This window comes from Danio aesculapii, chromosome 12 (assembly GCF_903798145.1).
Source record: "Danio aesculapii chromosome 12, fDanAes4.1, whole genome shotgun sequence".
NCBI lineage: Eukaryota > Metazoa > Chordata > Actinopteri > Cypriniformes > Danionidae > Danio > Danio aesculapii.
Genome location: NC_079446.1, coordinates 16,879,269 through 16,901,164, shown reverse-complemented (window position 1 = coordinate 16,901,164; position 21,896 = coordinate 16,879,269). Strand labels below are relative to the sequence as shown.

Here is a 21,896-nt window from a genome sequence, read left to right as displayed (position 1 = left end):
GCGTACATACAATGCATCACATAAAGCTTAAGTGTGCTTCACACAGGTGAGTGGGCTTCACAAACCACCTGTAGGACACACTCTTCCTGTCTTAATTTACCCGACATTTTGTTAGAAACCCTCTGACCATAGTGTATAGTGTATGGTCATAGTGTAGTTTAGTTGATTTACCTGTACTGCATATCTTTGGACTGTGGGGGAAACCCATGTGAACACAGGGAGAACATGCAAACTCCACACAGAAATGCCAACTGGCCCAGCCAGGGCTTGAACCAGTGATCTTCTTGCTGTGAGGTGACAGTGCTTCACACTAAGCCACTGTGCCGCCCTGCAATGTGGTGATTTGTTTATTAATTTACCTTCGGCTTAGTCACTGATTATCAGGGGTTGCTACAGCAGAATGAACCACTAACTATTGCAGCATATGTTTTACACAGTGGATGCCCTTCCAGCTGCAACCCAGTACTGCGAAAGCAATGCGGTGATGTCCCTCCAAAAAGTGATTACACACGTGCTTCATGCTCAGGGTTAGTAAGCAATTTCAAAAAAGTAAAATACAGAATATTTGTCTAAATTTTACACATGAATGAAGTGTTTACAAGCGCAAGCAACCAAAAATAAAATATTTAAAGCTAGTATGCATTTCATAAAACATATATTTTGTGGAATCCAAGCAAAAATAAGCTCATACAGTTACTGACCAAGTTAGTATCTTCCTTTTATCGCCTCCTATTTTAGGACTCACTGCACTATAAGATTTTTTTCTTTTTTGACCAGTTTGGTTGTCTTTTAGTATCCATCCATAGGTCTACATACAGGGGTTGAACAATGAACCTGAAACTCTTGCCAATTTAGTGTTGGAGGATTCATGGCTAAATTTGACTAGCCTCATGGGCAGTCTTTATTGACTGCACATTCCACCAGTAAGAGCAGAGTGTGAACATTTAATTAGCAGAGTAATAGCACAGTTTTGCTTAAAATATTACAATGCACACAACATTATGGGTGATGTATCAGAGTTCAAAAGAGGACAAATTGTTGCTGCGCATCTCACTGGTGCATCTGTGACCAAGACAGAAAGTCTTTGTGATGAATCAAGAGCCACGGTATCCAGGGTAATGTGAGCATACCACCAAGAAGGTCGAACCACATCCAACAGGAGAAAGTGTAGATGCATTGTTAGTGTGAACATTAAGTGCCCTCTCTGTCATCACTTAAGAATTAGTCTTAGACCTTAGACCAGTCTTAGACCTGTTAGACTGAAATCTGCTCTTGGCTTCATTAAAAAAAAGTCTCTTAAAGGGAAAGTTCACCCAAAAATGTAAATTGACTCACTATTTCTCTCCCTCAAGTGGTAGCAAACATTTATGAGTTTCCTTTTTTTTCTGTTAAACACAAAATATGATATTGTGAAGAAAGTTGAAAGTGTGTAACCGCTGACCTAAATTATTATCATTTAATAATAAAAAATTGTGTCTGACACATTAAATATTGTGCTTTGAAATATTGATTTTAACATGCAAACAACTGCATACAGAACATATCTTCATGCACCTGCAGTTTTCAGCAGCATAGAAAAATAAATAAATAAATTAATTAATTAATTAATTAATAAAAGGCCTGCTCAAAATATTTTTCACTTAAATTATACATTTATGTACAAAAACAATGACTGAATCCTTTTTAATAACTGGCATAGGTCTTTTTTTTCCAATCATGTTTTTTTTTTGTCTAATAAAAAAGCAGGCAATTGATCTCAAATTGATTGCTCCAGAGAAAATAAACATTTATTAATTCTCTGATGTAATTCTTACATTATAAAGGTTATTTTATAAATTTATTTTTTATAAACACTATTAATAACTGCAATTTTCTAAAAATGAAAAAAAGGTAGTTTTTTTGTTGTATATTAAATCATCAGAACTACATCTGTTGTGTTTATGAGCAGTGCCAGAGTGCACTCAGAGTGAGAGAACCCTCCGACTTGTGGCCATTTCCAAAGCAGAGCACATTTCAGAAAGATTTGCTTTTTTCTCCACTTGTGCAAAGAAATGGAAGTGTTCATGATGCGGATCCAGGAGAAAGGTAATCAGCATCAGTACTGGTTTGACCATCAACTCACAGAGTTAGGCCCATAAATATTGGGACATCGACACAATTCTAACATTTTTAGCTCTATACACCAACACAATGGATTTGAAATGAAATGAACAAGATGTGCTTTAACTGCAGTCTGTCAGCTTTAATTTGAAATCAGGTGAGCGCTGTAGGAATTGCAACGGTTTGCATATGTGCCTTTCACTTGTTAAGGGACCAAAAGTAATGGAACAGAATAATAATCATAAATCAAACTTTCACTTTTTAATACTTGGTTGCAAGTTCTTTGAAGTCAATCACAGCCTATAGTCTGGAACGCATAGACATCTTCAGACGCTGGGTTTCATCCCTGGTGGTGCTCTGCCAGAACTCTACAGCAACTGTCCTCAGTTCCTGCTTGTTCTTATGGCGTTTTCCCTTCAGTTTTGTCTTCAGCAAGTGAACTGCATGCTTAATTGGATTCAGGTCAGGTGATTTACTTGGCCATTGCATAACATTCCACTTCTTTTCCCTCAGAGTTTCTTTGGTGGCTTTTGCAGTATGCTTTGGGTCATTGTCCCTCTGCTCTGTGAAGTGCTGTCCAATGAGTTCTGAAGCATTTATCTTAATATGAGCAGAATATATAGCCTGAAACACTTTAGAATTAATCCTGCTGTTTTTGTCAGCAGTCACAGCATCAATAAATATAAGATAACCAGTTCCATTGACCGCCATTCACGCCCACCCCATGTCACTACTACCACCATGCTTCACTACTTAGGATCATGAGCAGTTCCTTTCCTTTTCCATACTCTTCCCATCACTCTGGTACAAGTTGATCTTGATCTCATCTGTCAATAGGATGTTGTTCTAGCACTGTGAAGGCTTTTTTTAGAATTCTAATCTGGCTTTCCTGTTTTTGAGGCTTACCAATGGGTAACCATATAGCACTGTATGAGCTTCAGCCGACCTGACACATAAGTACGTCTTTTCTTACTTCAGCAAATGGGGTGCGATCGTTTAATTTATTGCCTTATCTTGTTAAACCATAAAGGGGAAGTGGAATATTGTGACCCTTTTGACGATCCTTGCTGAAAGACCTGTGAAGCAGCTGCTGTTTTGCTTTCACTATTGTTTTGTTTTTATTACTGATTTGCTTGTATTCATTGTTTTGCTTTCATTATTGGTGTTTTCATTTATTATTTTTCTTTGCTTCCCGGCATAAAATTCATTTTGTTTGCCAGCGTTTAATGATTGTTTTGCTTGCCGGCAATTATTATTTGTTTTGCTTACCAGCATTTGTTATTGTTTTGCTTAACAGCATTTGTTGTTTTGCCGACATTTAATAATTTATTTTTGCCTCTCTATTCATTTATTGGTTTGTTTACCCATTTCGCTTAAAGGCAGTGAATCATTGTTTCTTACTTTTGATTCTTGGTCATGTGATTTCAGTGTTTTTTGGGCAGACTGGCCTGATTTAAGTGCAGTTGTTTTGGCTGGGTGTTCATGAGCATTGGTATGTATCGAGCTCATGTTTAAGTAGTATTTTTGTACTATTTGTTTTTTTAGTTCCTTTCTGTTAGTTTGGGTTGTCTTTTTTGTTAATTTTGTTTGCGTTGAGATATATATATATATATATATATATATATATATATATATATATATATATATATATATATATATATATATATATATATATATATATATATATTCTATTTTGATTGTTTATCCATGTTTTGTGTTTTATGATGTTTTGTTAAAGAGTTTAGAATAGTTTGTTTTTCTGGTGCTCTTTTTGGGCTCTGTTATTTGCTTAGCCCTTTGTGCAGTAAAACCAACATCCTGAAGTAATCACACCGAGTGTCTTGTAAACAAGAATCTGCTATTGTTATTATTATTATTATTGTTATTATTATTTTGTACAATTATTTGTTTTCTTTCTTATTTTTGTTTTAATGTGTGAATTTCTTTTCATTTCTTAAAAGCCATAAAGGCCTGGTTGTGGAACAGGGAGGCCAGTTGCTGCCTTTCGGTGGTGTTTCACAGGGGGCTGTGTGGAACTAAGTTTTTATTGATTGTGATCTTTTTAAATTGTGCTCTTAAAATAGAACATATTTTTGTATTGTTCCTCCTGTCTCGCTCCGTCTATTCCTTGACTTCAAAGGGGTAAAACTTACCTGTAAGTCCTAAAAGGCTGTATTTCCCTGACTCCCCACCAGGGTGGCATAGCCAAATTAACTAGTTTCTAAGGCTTGAGCCCTTGGGTGCTTAAGAATGGTGCCACATTCATATGGCCAACTGTTGTGAAGGGTGTTTTCTTCACCAGGGAAAGAATTCTTTGGTTGTCCACCACAGTTGTTTGCATGGTCTTCCGGGTCTTTTGGTGATGCTGGGCTCACTGGCGCATTCTTTCTTTCTAGGAATGTCCCAGTTGTTTTGGACAAACCTAATGTTTTTGCCATCTCTCTGATGGTTTTTTTTTCAGACTAATAATGGCTTGCTTGACTGATAGTGACAGTTTTTTGGATCTCATCTTGAGAGTTGACTAATAGATTTCAATGCAAATAGCACACTTAAAATAAACTCTGGACCTTTTATCTGCTCATTGTAATTGGAATAAAGAGGGAATAACACACACCTGGCCATGAAACAGCTTATCAGTCAATTGTCCAATTTCTTTTGGTCCCATAACAATTAGGAGGCACATTGGCAAACTGTTGTAATTCCTACAGCATTCACCTGATTTGGATGTAAATAACCTCAAATTAAAGCTGACAGTCTGTAGTTAAAGCACATATTATTAATTTCATTTGAAAACTATTGTGTATACAGCCAAAAATATTAGAATAGTGTTGATGTCCAATTATTTATGGACCTAACTGTGTCAAACTATAACAAGGAATATCCCTCTTTTCACTCTTAAGCCAGGTTATTACAGTCTATTGATGTTGGCCAGCACTTTTTGGTTTTTAGCGGTTTTTCGACAGCTTTTGGGCTGGAAACAGTCAGCAACATCTTGCAACACTGGTGGTTGCACATGTTAATGCCCTGTGAGTTAACAAATATGTGTTGCATACTTATGCAGCAAAACTAAAGATATAAAATAATATTTTTTAACCAATTAACTGATACCATTGATCAGTTAAAAACACATCATTTCAGTTAAACGGTAAACATGAGCATCCTTATGACAGAATTCTCATTCTTGTGTGAGCTATCCCTTTATTTAAAAGATTAAGACTATTTTAACAGCATTACTGACATGTTTTAAACATAAGGGTCCAAGTTATCAGGTAAGTTTGGATATAAAAAGATATTTCTTACAAGTTACAGTAAGAGATAAATAACCAATAAAATAAAAAAAATTAACTATATATTTTACATACTGTATAGAACACACCTTGAAGCTCTCTTCCCCATCACTATCTGAAACATCAGATTAGTTTTCTTCTGGTTTTGTGGCCAAAAAGGAAGTTCTGCTGCTACTAAGAAGACAATATCAAAGTTTCTGCAAATGAATTAACATGATTAATATAATTAAACTGAACTCACCATTGTCCAGATACCGCACAGTAGAGTATTTAGAAAAACTTGGATCAAAGTTTGCCATGAGTGGGGCAATATATTGCGTTGCTGTCAGCATGCGATGTGTTATATCTCCAGTGAAGATAAACCCTATAAAAAAAGCATCAGATTTTAAAAGAAATTTGTCTTACAAAATAAGCCCTATCCCCTTGCTATTCTGTTTCTTTAACAACAAGATGACGGCACTGGTGCTGGTGCATAGGGTTAATGTGGAAACGTACAGACACATTTTTTGCTTTGCCCACTTTTCTCATTCAGGGATGTGCAGAGATATTTTAAGGGGCAGGGGAACAACAATTTTAATAAATAAAATATATTAAAGATATTTCACCCTAAATTCACCATATACTCACCTTGAAAGGATAGTTTATCCAAAACTGAGAACTCTGACACCGATCACTGACTTTTTACTTGTTTCAAACCTCAGTTCAAAAAAATAAATAAATAAATAATAATGTTGGTTACAGATAATCACTGACCTCCATAGTAAGAAAAAATGGAAGTCAACAGCTAGCCTATATGTAAGTTTTTTTTTTTATAGTTTCAAGTAACATTATATATTCTGAATAAATGACTGCAAAAAATGAGAGATTTTACTATTTAGCTGTCGTTTGTCCATTAATTAGCCTGTATGCCTATGATATCACCCTGTTAACTTTAGTTAACCTGCAAACTTTGGCCCGGTTTACAATAATACATTTTAGATTTAATGTTTAAAAATCTGGTAACTGGTGTTTCACCTAGCGTATCTTAACAGATCTCTGTCCACACTATACCTCTGCAAACGCACATCACATGATGTCTAAGCTCCAAGCAGTCAGCGGGTGCTTTGAGCACACCTCCCCTGCTGAGCACTACGTATGACCGACAGTTCATCAAGGACCTACTGCTGGATTTTATCTCACTATAGTTGTTAAACATAATATTTAATTTATCTTGTCTCCATCTAATGGTCTTTTGAATCGATTACCTGTTCTGAGGTAACACGTTTTGGCTGAGCGCAAAGATAAGTTAACATATTAATTTACATGTAACCACATACACTGATTCTGCACATTTGAATGATTGCTTGCCTTTATTTCCTATATTGCATTTGTAATTTATTTATTGTATGTTGTACTTTTATTATGGCCATTATTGAGTATTAAAACTGATATTCAGCAAAAGAGACAGGGTATGTTTCATATTTTTGAAGAAAATAAAAGGAGTTATGTTATAGGCTCCGTTTTGTTTTAAATATGCATACAGTGAAGATGACTGTGATATACATATGTAGCTACAAGATGCCTCAACATTTTTAGGGTCTGTTAAGTTAATATCAAAATGAAAATAGGCAGTTCATAATATTATGTTTTCATTTTATTGTTAAGATAATGAAGCAATGTAGCCAGTATGATGCGAATGACTTTATAAAGTACACTGTTTTTACCCAATGTGTCCGCAAGTTTGATATGGAAAACAAACTACTGAGAAGACTGAACTTTGTGCACCGAATATTAAGGAAAAAGCTCCAATCAGATAAGTGAATGTCTGCAGACACGCCTCCATTTTTAGATGTCTCTGTTTTCTGCTGCCACTATTAATCTCCCAGGAGTAATGTCTTTATAAGGTTATAATGTGTATTAGTTAAATTGTGTGCCAGTTTGTAACGTTTTTTAGATTTTAATATGGACAGCACATCATTGTCTACAAGCCTGCAGTAAGTGTCCAAAGCATTTCTATTTTTTAAGGAAACAAATGTGGATTTACCTCTAAAACCAGTGTGATTTAGCATAGTAGATTTTTGGTTCTCAACAGGTGGAATACCTTGAACGTCTGGCAAGACAGATGTAGCAGAGCCAGAACCGGCGTTCAACACTTGGGTCTGGGATGACCCGCCATGATTCCCTTTAAAATTTTCTTTAAGTCTCAAATTTCTGAAAACATCTTGTAAGTCCATATATGTGTCAAATTCGTTACAATGTGCAGTCGGTGAAAGTTAAAGTCCTTTTTCAAGAGCACTCAAACAGTCAGGAGAGATAGCTTTGTTAGATAGATTGATGACATTGGTCATTTTAGCGTTGTTCTCCGTGTCACATACTGAGATCTTACGTGAGCTCTTGGGATTGCTCCTCCTGCATCTCTTCTTAAACGAGCAGTTTTGGAGTGTCGTACGCACCCCAAAAAAACGCTGAGAAAAATTATTGGAATCTGAATCCAGATCAAGTGACAAAGACGACTTAGCAGAGGAACGCCTGTTGTGCTCATATCTGAAGGAACAAAAACCTTGAGAGGATGGAAGTGATGATTGGTGTCTTTGGCTTGATCTCCACTGGTACACTCGATCAATGGCATAGTCAGCAGCATCTCTATTGAACTTGCTTTTCTTGGAAGCAATAATCTCCTCTTTGAGCTTGGCTATCCATTGATTGCATTCATGTAACACTGAATTAAAATCTTCCTCAACTGAATGTTTTACTTGGAGTAGAGATTTTGCCTCCTCCATTTCTTTCCGTATTGTCACCAGCTGACTGGAAATCTCTTAAATAGTAAGTGCCACTAAATCAAATGCACATTTGTACAATATTTCACACCATTTGTCAAAAAAACTCACATTGTCCTTGCCGATAATAGGACTTTTTACGATCCTTAAGCCGCTTGGTATTCTTTTGACTCTCACTTAGTCACTCTAAGTTACTCCATGAAGGTATAATTTTGTCTCCCTCTCAAGCAGTCTTTCCAGACTTTTAGTCGATGATCTCACCTCCTCTGAAGATAGTTTATTGAATAAGGAATCTTTGATGAGTATTCGGGCAATCTCTTCATCGGAAAATTCAAAGGTTTTGGCCAGATTGCCTTGTGATTCAGCCATGCTAGCACCAACAGGTGTATACGAAAAAATTGAGTCAATAACGAGTGCAGTGCTAATCAAAAAACAATGAAAAACTTAACAAAAGCATCCCTCTTAACTGGGTGCTCAGCCAAAAAACGCAAAAGGTGCAAATTATATATTCAACAAAGGCGGCAAAACCAAAGTTCCAAAAATGCAAATTTATTAAATTTAAAGGCTGACACAAAGTGTGTAACGTTTCAAGCCACACGGCTCTTCATCAGACAGTGTTCATCACAATCAGGTGCTCCTTTTTATACATAACGCATAACAAGAAAAACAAATATATATATATATATATATATATATATATATATATATATATATATATATATATATATATATATATATATATATATATAAAAAGAATAAAAAAAATAACAATGCTTGTGTGCGGCGCTGTGAATAAACCATAGACTGTAAAATATATGGACGTAGTATCCGTGACGTCACCCATACGTTTCTGAATACTGCAAAAGAAGCTACAAGTAGGCGCGACCAAACGTCGCCATTTTGTTCGGGCGTCATCACACCCACGGCGGGATACCAAACAAGGGCAAAGAGGCGGAGAGTGGGCGGAGCTACAGACACCTGCTGGAACTTTGCTTGGACCTGGCAGACAGACTTTACTTTGGGAGAAACGCTTGATACTTTATTACCTGCGACTCGTTTGTGTTCTGACCACATGTGTACACTATATCAATAAAGTGTTTAGACTTTCAAAAACACTGTAGTAATACATTGAGCCACTAAGCATTGTTCTTATGATTTTTTTCTACAGGAGGAAAACACGAATTACTTCCAAACACTTCAGATATAGTGTGTGTTAGTAAATGCAACACTATTGATGAACTCCAGCATTACACTGTATGATAACGCTTCAGATGACTGTTCTAGAGCCTACAGCTAATCAATCTGTCACATTCTGGAGTGCTTTACGGGTCTAAAGAAAAATATTAATGATAAATCATCTTAAATAAAACAAATACATTTATAGAGATGGTAGACAAGTATATAACTTTACTCACATGGGAAACGAGGCCACATAAATGGTTTGTGAGCACAATTAAGTGCACACAGCATCCCATATCATCTGATAATTGTAAGAAATAAGTCCAAAAGGCAGCTGACTGAGTAAAGCCACATAAAACAAAACAAAAATACGATGAATATGCCGAGATCAGTGGCTAATCTGCCGGATTCAGCTGAGGTGAAGTGACGGCGACCAGCGAGACCTAGCTGTCACTCAAGTGGCCACGCCCTTAATTATGCAAACTTAATATAACCTAATATAAAGGAAATGGATGAGTTATAAAAAAATTCACCCCCTCACAGTTGTCATGGAGGGTAATAATAGCTATATGACCCAAAATCGTTCTTTGTACCAGGCTGTAAACACCTTTTTTTCAGCTGTAAAGTTGGCCATTCTAACAGTGGGCTCAATTGAAATTTGCTCTATTATGGAGCCAGGACTAGCGGAATTTTGATGAATTGCAGTTTCAGTTACTTCCGTAATGGATTCCCGAGGGAGAGCGGGAGGTTGCCGCTTGGAATAAACTTACGTTTCTATGGTAACCGCATGTGCACGTAAATTCAAACAACATTCCTGAGTGGTGATCATGGCAAAAAGAAAATAATCCTGGGAAACATCGACATTTTCAAAATGAGTGGGGAGAAACATTTGCTCTGAAAGCTCTGGTGCTCTGCTCTGTCTGATTTGAACAAAACACATTTCTTCTTGTAAAATATCAAATGTTAAGAGACATTTTGAAACCCACTATGCAGCTTTTGTGGCAAAGTACCAGCTGAGCGAAAGCCGAAAGAAGGCGTGTGAGCTCCAGCATAAACTGCAAACCGGACAAAAACAGCAGGGGCAGGACGGGAGTTTGGACAGGGGCATCTTGGAGTTTGAATGCTGTGAGTTCTGCTTGCCTCATTGGAGATCGCGAGGCAAAGGAAACCTTTCACAGATGGCGAATAAGTCGTTTATGTTAAGTACGCAAATGAACTATTCGCAGCAGTGCTTAATTTGAGGCGGATCTTTCTCCGGGAAATGTCAGATATTCGTGTTTTGCGTTCCAGTAGTTATTTTAATTGATCCGACATTAACTGGTATGTGTGTGTGTGTGTGAGTGAGAGAGAGAGAGAGAATGAGTCCGAGTGAAAAACAGCAAGCAAAGCTGTGTTGCGTGTGTGTTCTTGTTTCGCACGCAGTGAGCAGAGAAAATAAATAATGGCATAGTGGCCTACCTAAATAATAACCGTGTTTTCAAAATGCCAGAGGCAGTCAATCATATATATATATAAATATATATATATATATATATATATATATATATATATATATATATAAATATATATATATATATATATATATATATATATATATATATATATATATATATATATATTAAACACGAGTACGTAAAATCTGATTATAAGCCAGATCAAGATGAAACTGCGTGAAAGGATCAGGAGACAGACGCAAAGCGATCTCAAGTCAGCCAGAAAACATGATGAAAGAGATATCTGTGGGCTCATCTTGAAGATTAGTCAAATTTTTGCTTGGCAAGTAATAGTGAAGTGAACTGAATGTTAGTGGTGTTAGTAAACTGAATAGTGATGTTTCATGGTTTTTTCAATGTAACCGCTTTTGGATGCTTTTAAACTTGCAAAAAGTGTAGTGCATAATCTCTTAGAAACACTCCTGAAGAGAAAATAAAACACCAAAGCAAAAAAAAATTGTGAATATTTACTAGCCGTTTCCACTTTGTGAATGGAAGGAAAAAGTGTTTGTACAAATTCCTGGCTGTAATTAATCTGAAAAAAACATATTTTACACAAACATTTTGAAACACTGCCATAAATATATGAAAAACTTATTATAAAATGAGCCCAAGAGCAAAATCTTTTATCATTTGTTAAAACAAATAAAACAAATAACTGATCCAATTTAAGAAATATTTTCTCAGCTGGATCTTTATGCTACAGCAAACAAAATCTGACTTGCTTTTAGATGCCGTGATGAAAGTGAAAAGGGAACAGTATATAATGGAACAGGTGTACAGTACCTCCAGTTGCTATGGTGATTTGTCTCACTTGGTGTCCATAGAAAGGGAAGTCAAAGGTTAGTGCCACTCGCTATGGAAGAGACCAGGAGGATGTTAAAGAAAAAGACAAGAGTAGGAGAGAAAAACAAGAAATGTAGGCTGTGAGTTAAAATGGCAAGAACAAAACAATCAAACAATCTAAATATAAATGCATCACTTTTGTTTTTGGTACAATTTTTCACAACATCTATATTTATTTATATAACTGATTAATATAACTAATTTAAAAAGAGGATATCTGGAAAGCAAAAGCGCAAAAGGAAGAGGGAACATAAGACACCAATTGTGAGCCCGCATCATCTCACAGAGTGAGAGCAGACAATTCGCACTTGAGCAGTGTTTATTTAAGAGTATATTGGAGAGTGTGCAAGAAGTTTTGTGCATGAAGAGAGGAAATTGGCATGCAAACATAGTGATTTGCATGCTTGTATTACATGAATGTGCTCTCGACATTGATCATTGAAATACTGATGCCTTGATGTCTCCTGACTTGCGTACATCTTCACCACATTCACCTGGGATAGTATTTACACATGCTATGAAGTTTACCACACCTACGCAGCTGTACACTTTACGGTTTCTGTGTGTTTCATGATTCATTAACAAAATTAAGCTACAGTCACACTGGGCTTTGTGTGTGCCAAATTCTGTTGTACTGCGCTGTGAAAGGGGGCAGGATTAAACAAGATGATTAGACATTTAAAAAAGCGAGCGAATGCTCCATGTTTTAAATTTCTGTCCAGAGAGGTCCTTTTTTGATCCTTGATTGGTCTCGAGCAGTCAAGTGATGCAATATCGCAGATCTGAGTTCACCAAGCTTGAACTTTGCACCACAGCGAACTGCGAAACTTAACGCATGACCCTGCGTTTCCGGTCTGATGCATTCAGTTGCGTATGAATGGAAGTCTATGGGAGGAAATGCCCAGTGTGACCGCAGCTTCAGCGTCTACACTTCATAGAGGACTACAGCCAATTGCATTGCTTTTGCATGCATGCATAAACATGATTGGCTAGCCTCTGCTTATGGAGCAATCTAACTGGATGACACCTGATTGATAATTTAAAGTTCACTCAAAGTTTATGTGAATCATTGACACTGATGTACGAAAAATACCATTTAAATTAATTGCAAAAATTCGATGGCAGTTTCATTCAGTGAACATACCTTTATGTGGAACTTAGCCATGAAGGTCAACTGAAAAACCATATGATCTATGTAGTGTGACCATAAACTTAAATGATTTAAAAATGAAGGGGTCTAAATACTTTCCGCACTCACTGTAAGAGCATTGTGTTATCACCCAGGGACAAGTCATCTCATCACGTTGTTTTTATCTCCTCAGTGGTACCTGATAAAAATATATTTTCTTTGTATTAAGATTTTTTATAAGCTCTTTATTTACCCATGGTTTGTTGTTTGGAAACAGTCAAAGTTTTATAGGTACAATCGACTCAACACAGAAATGAATATAATTGGAATCAATGAGAACCTGATCATTCAAATCCAAGCTATCACAAGTGCCAGCTTGTAAAGTCAAAAGTGCTTTGCAGCTTGTTAATACTTGCATCAGTCAAGTCTAACAGTCTTTCAACATGCTGTACAAATGGCAGGTATGCTGACGCCAAGAAAATTGCGTTATGGTCATGACCCAAGTGTGGTTGAAAAGAAAAAAAATGTGACGTCAGCTCGGGCCATCAGGGCAATGGAGGCTTGTACATATATTCAGAGTTGATTGATTACTAGTTGTGCTTATGTTTTTTATATCAGGGTTTAAATATTTGAATGTTGCTTTCTTAATAATACATCATATGGAAGTTAAGCATAAATGCCCAAGCAGTGCATTATGGGATTTAAATCACCACAGAGAAAACACTGAGAGCAGCCGAGTATCAGAAAGGTTGGGCATTTCTCAACTTTATGCAAATGTCAAGCAAAAAACACAGGGCAACATCCAATTGCTTTGAAAAGTAGTTGTAAGGATGGATTTTACTCAGACTTAAATGTAACTTTGAATGAGACTTAAATAGAACAATCAAAACTCTGGAATCAGCGAGAAAGTCCCCAGGACAGCCTCCTTGTCCTCATCCATGCTGAGCTTAGCCTTTCGCACTGGTGTTTAAAGAGCCCATATTATACATGAAATAGGGTCATATTTAGGTTTTAAGGGTCTCCAACAACAGTCTAATATGCATGCAAGGTCAAACAACACTTTCATGGTCTTATAATCTGCATTTATTTTTACCTAATTATCCCAGCGACTCCTATATGAATCGTTCAGCGATTCATTTGTTCCCAAACCCCTCCTCAGCGCGAAGCTAATCTGCGCTGATTGGACCGATGACAGCCTGCTGCGATTGGTCGACGACACTGACAGGCTTCAGCTCGAGACAGAGTGAAATGCCCAGCTGCTAATCTACAATATAAAAGTAGTCACAGTGCATACATGCTTCATAGTGGATTTTGGCTGCCAGTGGGTGAATGTAAACACAGACGATGGACTAGAAAATACTGACGACTAACTATTTTATTGAGCAAAAAGTCCAAGAACTGGCGAGGAGATCTCCTAGCCTCCTAGTCACAGTCTTCTTGCTCTTTTCACCCACACACACACACACACACGCACACACACACAGGGCCTGCGCGTCCATAGAGGAGCGGCTGAATAGAGAGGGCGCGGCGCTCAGTTATATCCGCAAATACCCGTGCGTTACACACACACACACACAGGGCCGGCGCGTCCATAGAGGAGCGGCTAAATTGAGGCGGCGCGGCGCTCAGTTATATCCGCGAATACCCGTGCGTTACACACACGAGGAGACACACACACACACACAGGGCCGGCGCGTCCATAGAGGAGCGGCTGAATTGAGGCGGCGCGGCGCTCAGTTATATCCGCGAATACCCGTGCGTTACACACACGAGGAGACACACACACACAGGGCCGGCGCGTCCATAGAGGAGCAGCTGAATTGAGGCGGCGCGGCGCTCAGTTATATCTGTGAATACCCGTGCGTTACACACACGAGGAGACACACACACACACACATTACTTGACCGTTGCATGTGTGTAAACAGCTGACGATCCGTAATCAAAGCGGCATGCGTCGCGTTTTCAACGTGGCTTTACACGCGAAATGAGAATATAAAGAGTTAACCTGATACAGTACACACGGTTACAAGTAACAAAACACAACTAAATACAGAATTTGCAAGATAGAGTAAACGAGGCAATGATTTTAATCACATGTACTTACACTTGTGAAATGGAGGTAGAAACTGATTCATGATCCACTGATCCATGTTCTGACAGTCTTCACTGATCCTTCCTTTAACAAACTGATGAAGTCTTCTTTGAAAGCATATAGTTTTCAGAAGCACTCAGAACTGCTCAAGGCTGGGCTATAATGCTGAGGTTTCCTCTTTAATTAGACTCAATAATATCCATCTGCACAGCGTGACTTCATTCGACTGGTGTCTGTCTGTGTGTGTGTGTGAGACTTTTTTTTCTGTTAGTGGGCAGGGCCGCAGGTTTCAAATCTCCTGGGTTTGCGCCCAACTACTTGTGTTTCGTAGCTGCGTCATCGCGAAACACCTAATGACTCGTTATCAAGACGACTCGTTTGAAGCACTATGAGTCGACTCTTTTATAGATGAATCCATAGTTTTAAACACTGTACACTTACAGATTTAAGCCTTAGCTGAGTATTTCACTTCACTTAGAGCTGTGTTACACACTACATGGAAGGGCATTTTCAAAAACCCATAATATGGGCTCTTTAAAGTAAATATAAATATTCAGGTGTGACTGGTAAATAGATTTTGTTCCCTTTGCTTTGATAATCTTTGTTTTAACCCCAAAACAGATGAGTAGACCTTTCTACTTAAAAGAACCATTTCTAACAAAAGAACCATTTTATTGCTCCCATTGGGTATTTAAGGATAAGGTAGAAATGTGTCAGCCAGCCATGCTTCAACACACCTATCTGTAGGTATCAAACAAGCCTAAAACACTCAATTAGCTTGATCAGGTGTGTTTAGTTAGGATGGGAACTAAACTGTGCAAAGCTGCAACCCTCCAAGAACTCCAGGTCTTTGACACCTGTGTTTTAGAGCAGGGATGTCCAAACTCAGTCCTGGTGGGCCGTTGTCCTGCAGATTTTAGCTCTAACTTGCCTCAACACACCTGCAAGGATGTTTCTAGAAAGTCTAGTAAGAGCTTGATTAGCTATCCCAGGTGTTTCTCATTGGGGTTGGAACTAAACTTTGCAGGACACCGGCCCTCCAGGACTGAGTTTGGACACCCCTGTTTAGAGTTCGCGAAACTGGATTACAGTACATGAAATCACATGTTGGCTACTATGAGTATGTATTTCTTCACACTTTCAGTTTACACAAATGTATGAATGTGAGCTACCCCTAAAATGAACTGCATAAATAAAAACAAATATCTCTTACAATACTATCTTAAAGAGCCCATATTATGGGTTTTTGAAAATGGCCTTCCATATAGTGTGTCACAGCTCTAAGTGAAGTGAAATATCCAGCTAAGGCTTAAATCTGAAAGTGTACAGTGTTTAAAACTATTGATTCATCTATAAAAGAGTCGACTCATAGTGCTTCAAACGAGTTGTCTTGATAACGAGTCATTAGGTGTTTCATGATGACGCGGCTACGAAACACAAGTAGTTGCGCGTGCAAACCCAGGACATTTGAAAGAATGGAAGGATCAGTAAAGACTGTCAGAACATGGATCAGTGCATCATGGATCAGTTTCTTCCCCCACAAGTGTAAGTACGTGCGATTAAAACTGTTGCCTCGTTTACTCTAGCTTGCAAATTATGCATTTAGTTGTGTTTTGTTACTTGTAACCGCGTGTACTGTATCAGGTTAACTCTTTATTTTCTCATATCGCGTGTAAAGCCACGTTGAAAACGCGACGCGTGCCGCTTTGTTTACGGATCGCCAGCTATTCCTACACACATGCAACGGTCAAGTTTCAAAATAGTTCAGCTCAGATTCAAGGGAGCTGTCTAAATTGCACCCAGCAAGCTGAACTGGCGCTCTAGTCTAGGCGAACGGTGAGTGTGTGTGTGTGTGTGTGTGTGTGTTGCGCAGGGCCGGTTCAGCAAGCTGAACTGCCGCTCTAGGTTAAGGACGATCATGCCGCCCTCAACCCGAAAGTGAAAACGAAAGTGACCCGTTAGCAACGTGAGGACTGGGGGGTGTCGCAGATATAACCGAGGATGCGGGTGGTGAGGGAGGTGTAGCGGACGTCTCCCTCTCTATTGGTGTTGTGTCTTCTAAGGAGGAGGAGAAGGTGTTTGCGTGTGTGTTTGCGTGTGTGTGTGTGTGTGTGTTTGTGAAAAGAGCAGGTGAAGGGCTCCTCGCCAGTTCTTGGAGTTTTTGCTCAATAAAATAGTTTGTCGTCTGTTTTTTTAAGTCCATCGTCTGTATTTACATTCACCCACTTGCAGCCAAAATCCACACCTTACACTATGAAGCGTGTATGCACTGTGACAACTTTTATATTGTTGATTAGCTGCTGGGCATTTCACTCTGTCTCGCGCTGAAGGCTGTCAGTTTCGACCAATCACAACAGGCTGTCATCGGTCCAATCAGCGCAAATTAGCTTCGCACTGAGGACGGGTTTGGGTACAAATGAATCGCTAAACGATTCATATGGGAATCGCTGGGATAATTAGGTAAAAATAAATGCAGATTATAAGACCATCAAAGTGTTTTTTGACCTTGCATGCATATTAGACTGTTGTTGGAGACCCTTAAAACCTAAATATGAGCCTATTTCATGTATAATATGGGCTCTTTAATATACTACCCTGACTTTTTAACAAAGATTAGATATTTCATTGGTTCGTGGCTAAATCACAGAGATCAATAAGGCAAATGAAAGAACGAGGATTCAATGTTTAAATGTGAAACTGCACATTTGAATTCTGCCTAGCTGGGTGTTTCAGGTGTCACTGCCCCACTCAAGCCTTACAAGAAAAAAATACAAAAAACAAATCCACTCTTTGTCAAAACTCAAATACCCAACTTCTGCGACAAGCTTGTAGTAAGACCAAGCAAGGTTGAAAAAATTATAAATTGTACATTTCTTTTAGGTTGAATAAAGACAAAGCTTTGTTTTCAGTTATAAATTCTAATAATTTTCCTGTAAATTAAATGCTTCTTGCATCCAATGCTCTATGTGAAAGCTTCTTGAGACACTTTATTGAAAAACCTTTCATTTTAAGACCCTAACTCTCCACATCAGAGTGGGCCAACATACCTCCACGGCACTCAGTCTCAGAATCGGCGTGTTCTGAGCCCCCTTTTCTAAACTTTTTACACCCATGACTGTACCCTGCTCATCATAGCAACACCATTGTGAAGTTTGTATACGACATAATGGTGGTGCAACTCATATCAGGAGGGGATGAGTCAGGACAAGGTGGAGCAGCTCTCATGGTGGTGTAATGTGAATGACCTGCTCCTCAACACCACAAAGACCAAGGAGCTGATTATTTACTACAGGAGGAAGAAAATATTAAAAAACATTACTCCATTTTTCATCAGTGGGGACTGTGTGGAGAGGGTGCCTGACTTCCGGTTTTTGGGAGTCCAGATAGATGAGGCCCTGACGTGGAGCACAAACACCTCTGAGCTGTTGAAAAAGGCCCAGCAGAGACTCTGCTTCCATTAGGTGCTTAAGAAGAACATTACTCAGAAACTACTGGTGTCCTTCTACCGATGCTCCATAGAGAGCATATTAAGCCTCTGCATTGGCATACGAGAGCATAGGGACAACATTTGTATGGCAGTTTGTCTCGTCAGCTGGTTGTACACAAAGCCGGCTACTCAACTACTCAAGTTAAGAAACCAATGTTGATTCTTCTACTTCTTTTATCAGGTAACATTCACCCATTAATCCAGGTCTTGAACTGCTACAAATTGAAAACCCAGATGATCTAAAAGTCAGTAGTGGGCTACATATTATCCATCTAAATGTAGGCAGTTTAGTTAATAAAATTGATGCTGTTTGCATCTGGGCAAACTTAACTGATTGTGACATCATGGTTATATCCGAAACATGGTTGCGATCATCAGTTATAACCAAAAGGATCCACATTGATGGGTATGTTTATTGGACATATTGTGTTAGAAAAGGAGGCGGTATAGCGATTTATGTTAAAGTGGCATTCTGTTGTACCTGGATGGAGTCAATCAGCAAGTCAAAATTTTTCGAACTGTGTGTAATTATGATTTTTTACCAGCACTACAGATCTCACAGTAATGGACTTGCGTGCAAATCATAGTTGACTCTTCATCAGGAGGATAGATTTTATGGATGATATGATGATATAGATGATATGATTTAAAGGTGAGTCTAGAAATGACCCAGAAAGAACTTGATGATCTTAAAATTTCCTCAAAAAAAAAAAACTATCTATGAACTGTAATGAAACCAGAACAGATGTGGATACATTATGTAAGAGTTTGATCACAATGTCAAAAAAGACAGAATATCTGGAAGGCCAATTAAGACATCACAATATTGTTGTAAGAAGCATTAAAGGGTCTCTAACAGAAGATGTGTCTGAATCTGAAGAAAAAGTGAGAAAACTGCAACTCAACCCCTGGAAAAAAAGAGTTGGATTGGGCTCACAGAGTTGGGAAATCCATGGTATTTTAGAGAAGCCACAACCAATTGTTCTTTGATTTTTATGGCTAAAGGACAAACTTGCAGTTCTGGAAAAAGCAAGCTACTTGAAGAGCTCTGGAATCTTTATTGTGATCTGTACAGTTCTGTGTCAAACTGCTGTAGTTTTTATACTGAAAATCAGTGTAAAGAATTATGTAGCTCTTTGCCCCCTAGTGTTTTTTCTACTTTTCGTTTGAACATAAGAAGTCTATTTAAGAATTTTGATAATTTTATTCATTATTTATCCTTATTTGATTATCAATTATCTGTTATTGCTTTATCTGAAACATGGCTGAATGAGAATTCTAAACAAATGTTAAATTAAGTTAATTTAATTCAGGAAAGGATAAATATTGCCCAGCCTTTCTGAGTACCTGCTGTCTTGGGAGTCCAATAAGCGATTATTTATCATTGTGCTGTGAGAAAGCTTAACATTTTAGAGGGAGCTTTTATTGTGGCAAGTATAAGGCACAGTTGTGCAATAATCATGCTGTTAAATCATCATCTTGATATGCCACTGTGAGGTGGGTGGATTATCTCAGCAAAAGAGATGTGCTCACTAACACATATTCAGACAAACATGAACAATATTTGAGAGAAGACCTTTTGCGTGCATAAAGTTTTAGAGCTTTGAGCTCAGCTCATAAAAAAATGGGAGCAAAAACAAAAGTGTTGCATTTATATTTTAGATTAGTGTAGATTTCTCAAATCAACATAATCCAAGTGAATACGTTTTGTTTTATTGGCCCATGTTAGCTATGTGCATATTTCAGCAAAAATACAAAACACTGTATGGTTGTCTCACCGATGCTTGACGGTGTGTGCTAGATAAGATAGAATGCATTCTGACAGGTCCTAGATGCGCTGAATCAAGATCCATCCAAAGATTCTTTGTTCGATTTTCACCTGGACCAAAACTGCACCAGGAGTAGTACCTCTGAGAGTCTTCCTGAAAGAAAACAAGACATTATGTGAATGATTTTACTGAGCCATAAAAATATCAGGGATAATCAAAGAAAAATATTTAGAAAAAAGACAAACCAGAATTCAATAGAATAAGTTGCAGAATCAGTATCAGACATTATGTTTCTATTAAAGTGCTATTACAGGGGTATTTCCGTTCTTTGCAATGGCAGACTTTAAAATTACCTTATTAAAAGGACCTGTGTTGTCTGTGTTGTTCTTTGCCTAGTTTAATACTGCTTAAACGTTGCATACCACAGGGTAATCCCAACAAATTTGTAAACTATGAATTCATTTCAAATATGTATTTTCTATCAAAGGTTCTACAAAAAGTATAGAAAAAAAATCTTAGATAAAACTATATATGTCAGGAATTTCAATCACTCATCAGAGATTCAAATTACTAATAACTACACAGCAAAATCACTGGTGTTAAATTTTCAAGGTTGGTGCAAAATCAACAGTATTGCATTGTTTTAACATTACATGGTGATAAAAAAACACTGCTGTTGTTATTTGAAAGTGTGAAACGTAAGTATATTTTCACATTTTTAAAAGCCACACCTCCATTAACAGTCAGGCTGCATGTTGCTGTCCACCTTCTTCTTTTACTCAAAGGCAAAGAAGGAAGTAGGTAAGTCAGATTCATAATTATCACACAGTTTACCTGAATCAAATGTTTATTTTTAAATATCTGTACACAAGTGAGAAAGCAAACACATTTGATCTGTTTTTTCCTCATTATAGTAAAACCAGGCCACATTGTAAATTACATTGTAAATGTAATGTAATGTAATTGTACATGTAAATTTGATACCTCGTGAAGTCATGGACACAATGTGTAGGCCAGGGACTGAAAATGTTATTATTATACATACACATTATATTAAACATGCATTTTCAAATTTTTATTTTCATGCCTCCATTTAATGCTCAAACTACATGTCTTTGTTCAGAACTTTCCTGAATCAAATGATTGTTTCTATAAATACACAGAATTCAAAAAGGTAATGATTGGCACTCATTAGATTAGATTAGATTAGATTAGATTCAACTTTATTGTCATTACACATGTACAAGTACAAGGCAACGAAATGCAGTTTAGGTCTAACCAGCAGTGCAATAGCAGCAAGTGCAGGATATAGGTATAAGTTATAAAGTGCAGTTATAGAAAAAAAACAAAAACCATGGTGATATTTACAGATGGATGTACTATCAACATTATATACAGGTTGTATTAGCTATGAACAGATTTACAATAAATGAATATATGTACAGGATACTATTAGTAGCAGAAGTGTGCAGATAGATAAACATAATTATAAATGTCCATGTGCTGTGGGTATGTCCAGTTCAAATAAATGAATCAGTGCAATGAATATGTGCAAACTTTAAATGTGCAAATGGTAAATAGTGCAGTGATTGTGAGGAGTTTAAGTTAGAGGAGTGTGGGGGGGGTGTATTGGGGGGCAAAAGAGTCAGTGAGGGGCAGAGTTCAAAAGGAAGACAGCTCTGGGGAAAAAGCTGTTCCTCAGTCTGCTGGTTTTTGTCCGGGGGAGCCTGAAGCGCCTGCCGGAAGGCAGGAGAGAA

The 21,896-nt window shown here is 37.7% G+C and overlaps 1 protein-coding gene across 1 annotated transcript in view; it reads right to left on the bottom strand.

The window, feature by feature from the left end:
- Positions 1-21,896, bottom strand: part of plxdc1 (plexin domain containing 1) — a 136,265-nt gene that overhangs the window by 54,491 nt on the left and 59,878 nt on the right. Inside the window, 3 exon segments of the mRNA XM_056470077.1 lie at positions 5,629-5,751; positions 11,602-11,671; positions 20,149-20,292. Of these exon segments, the coding sequence (XP_056326052.1) occupies positions 5,629-5,751; positions 11,602-11,671; positions 20,149-20,292 (337 nt within the window).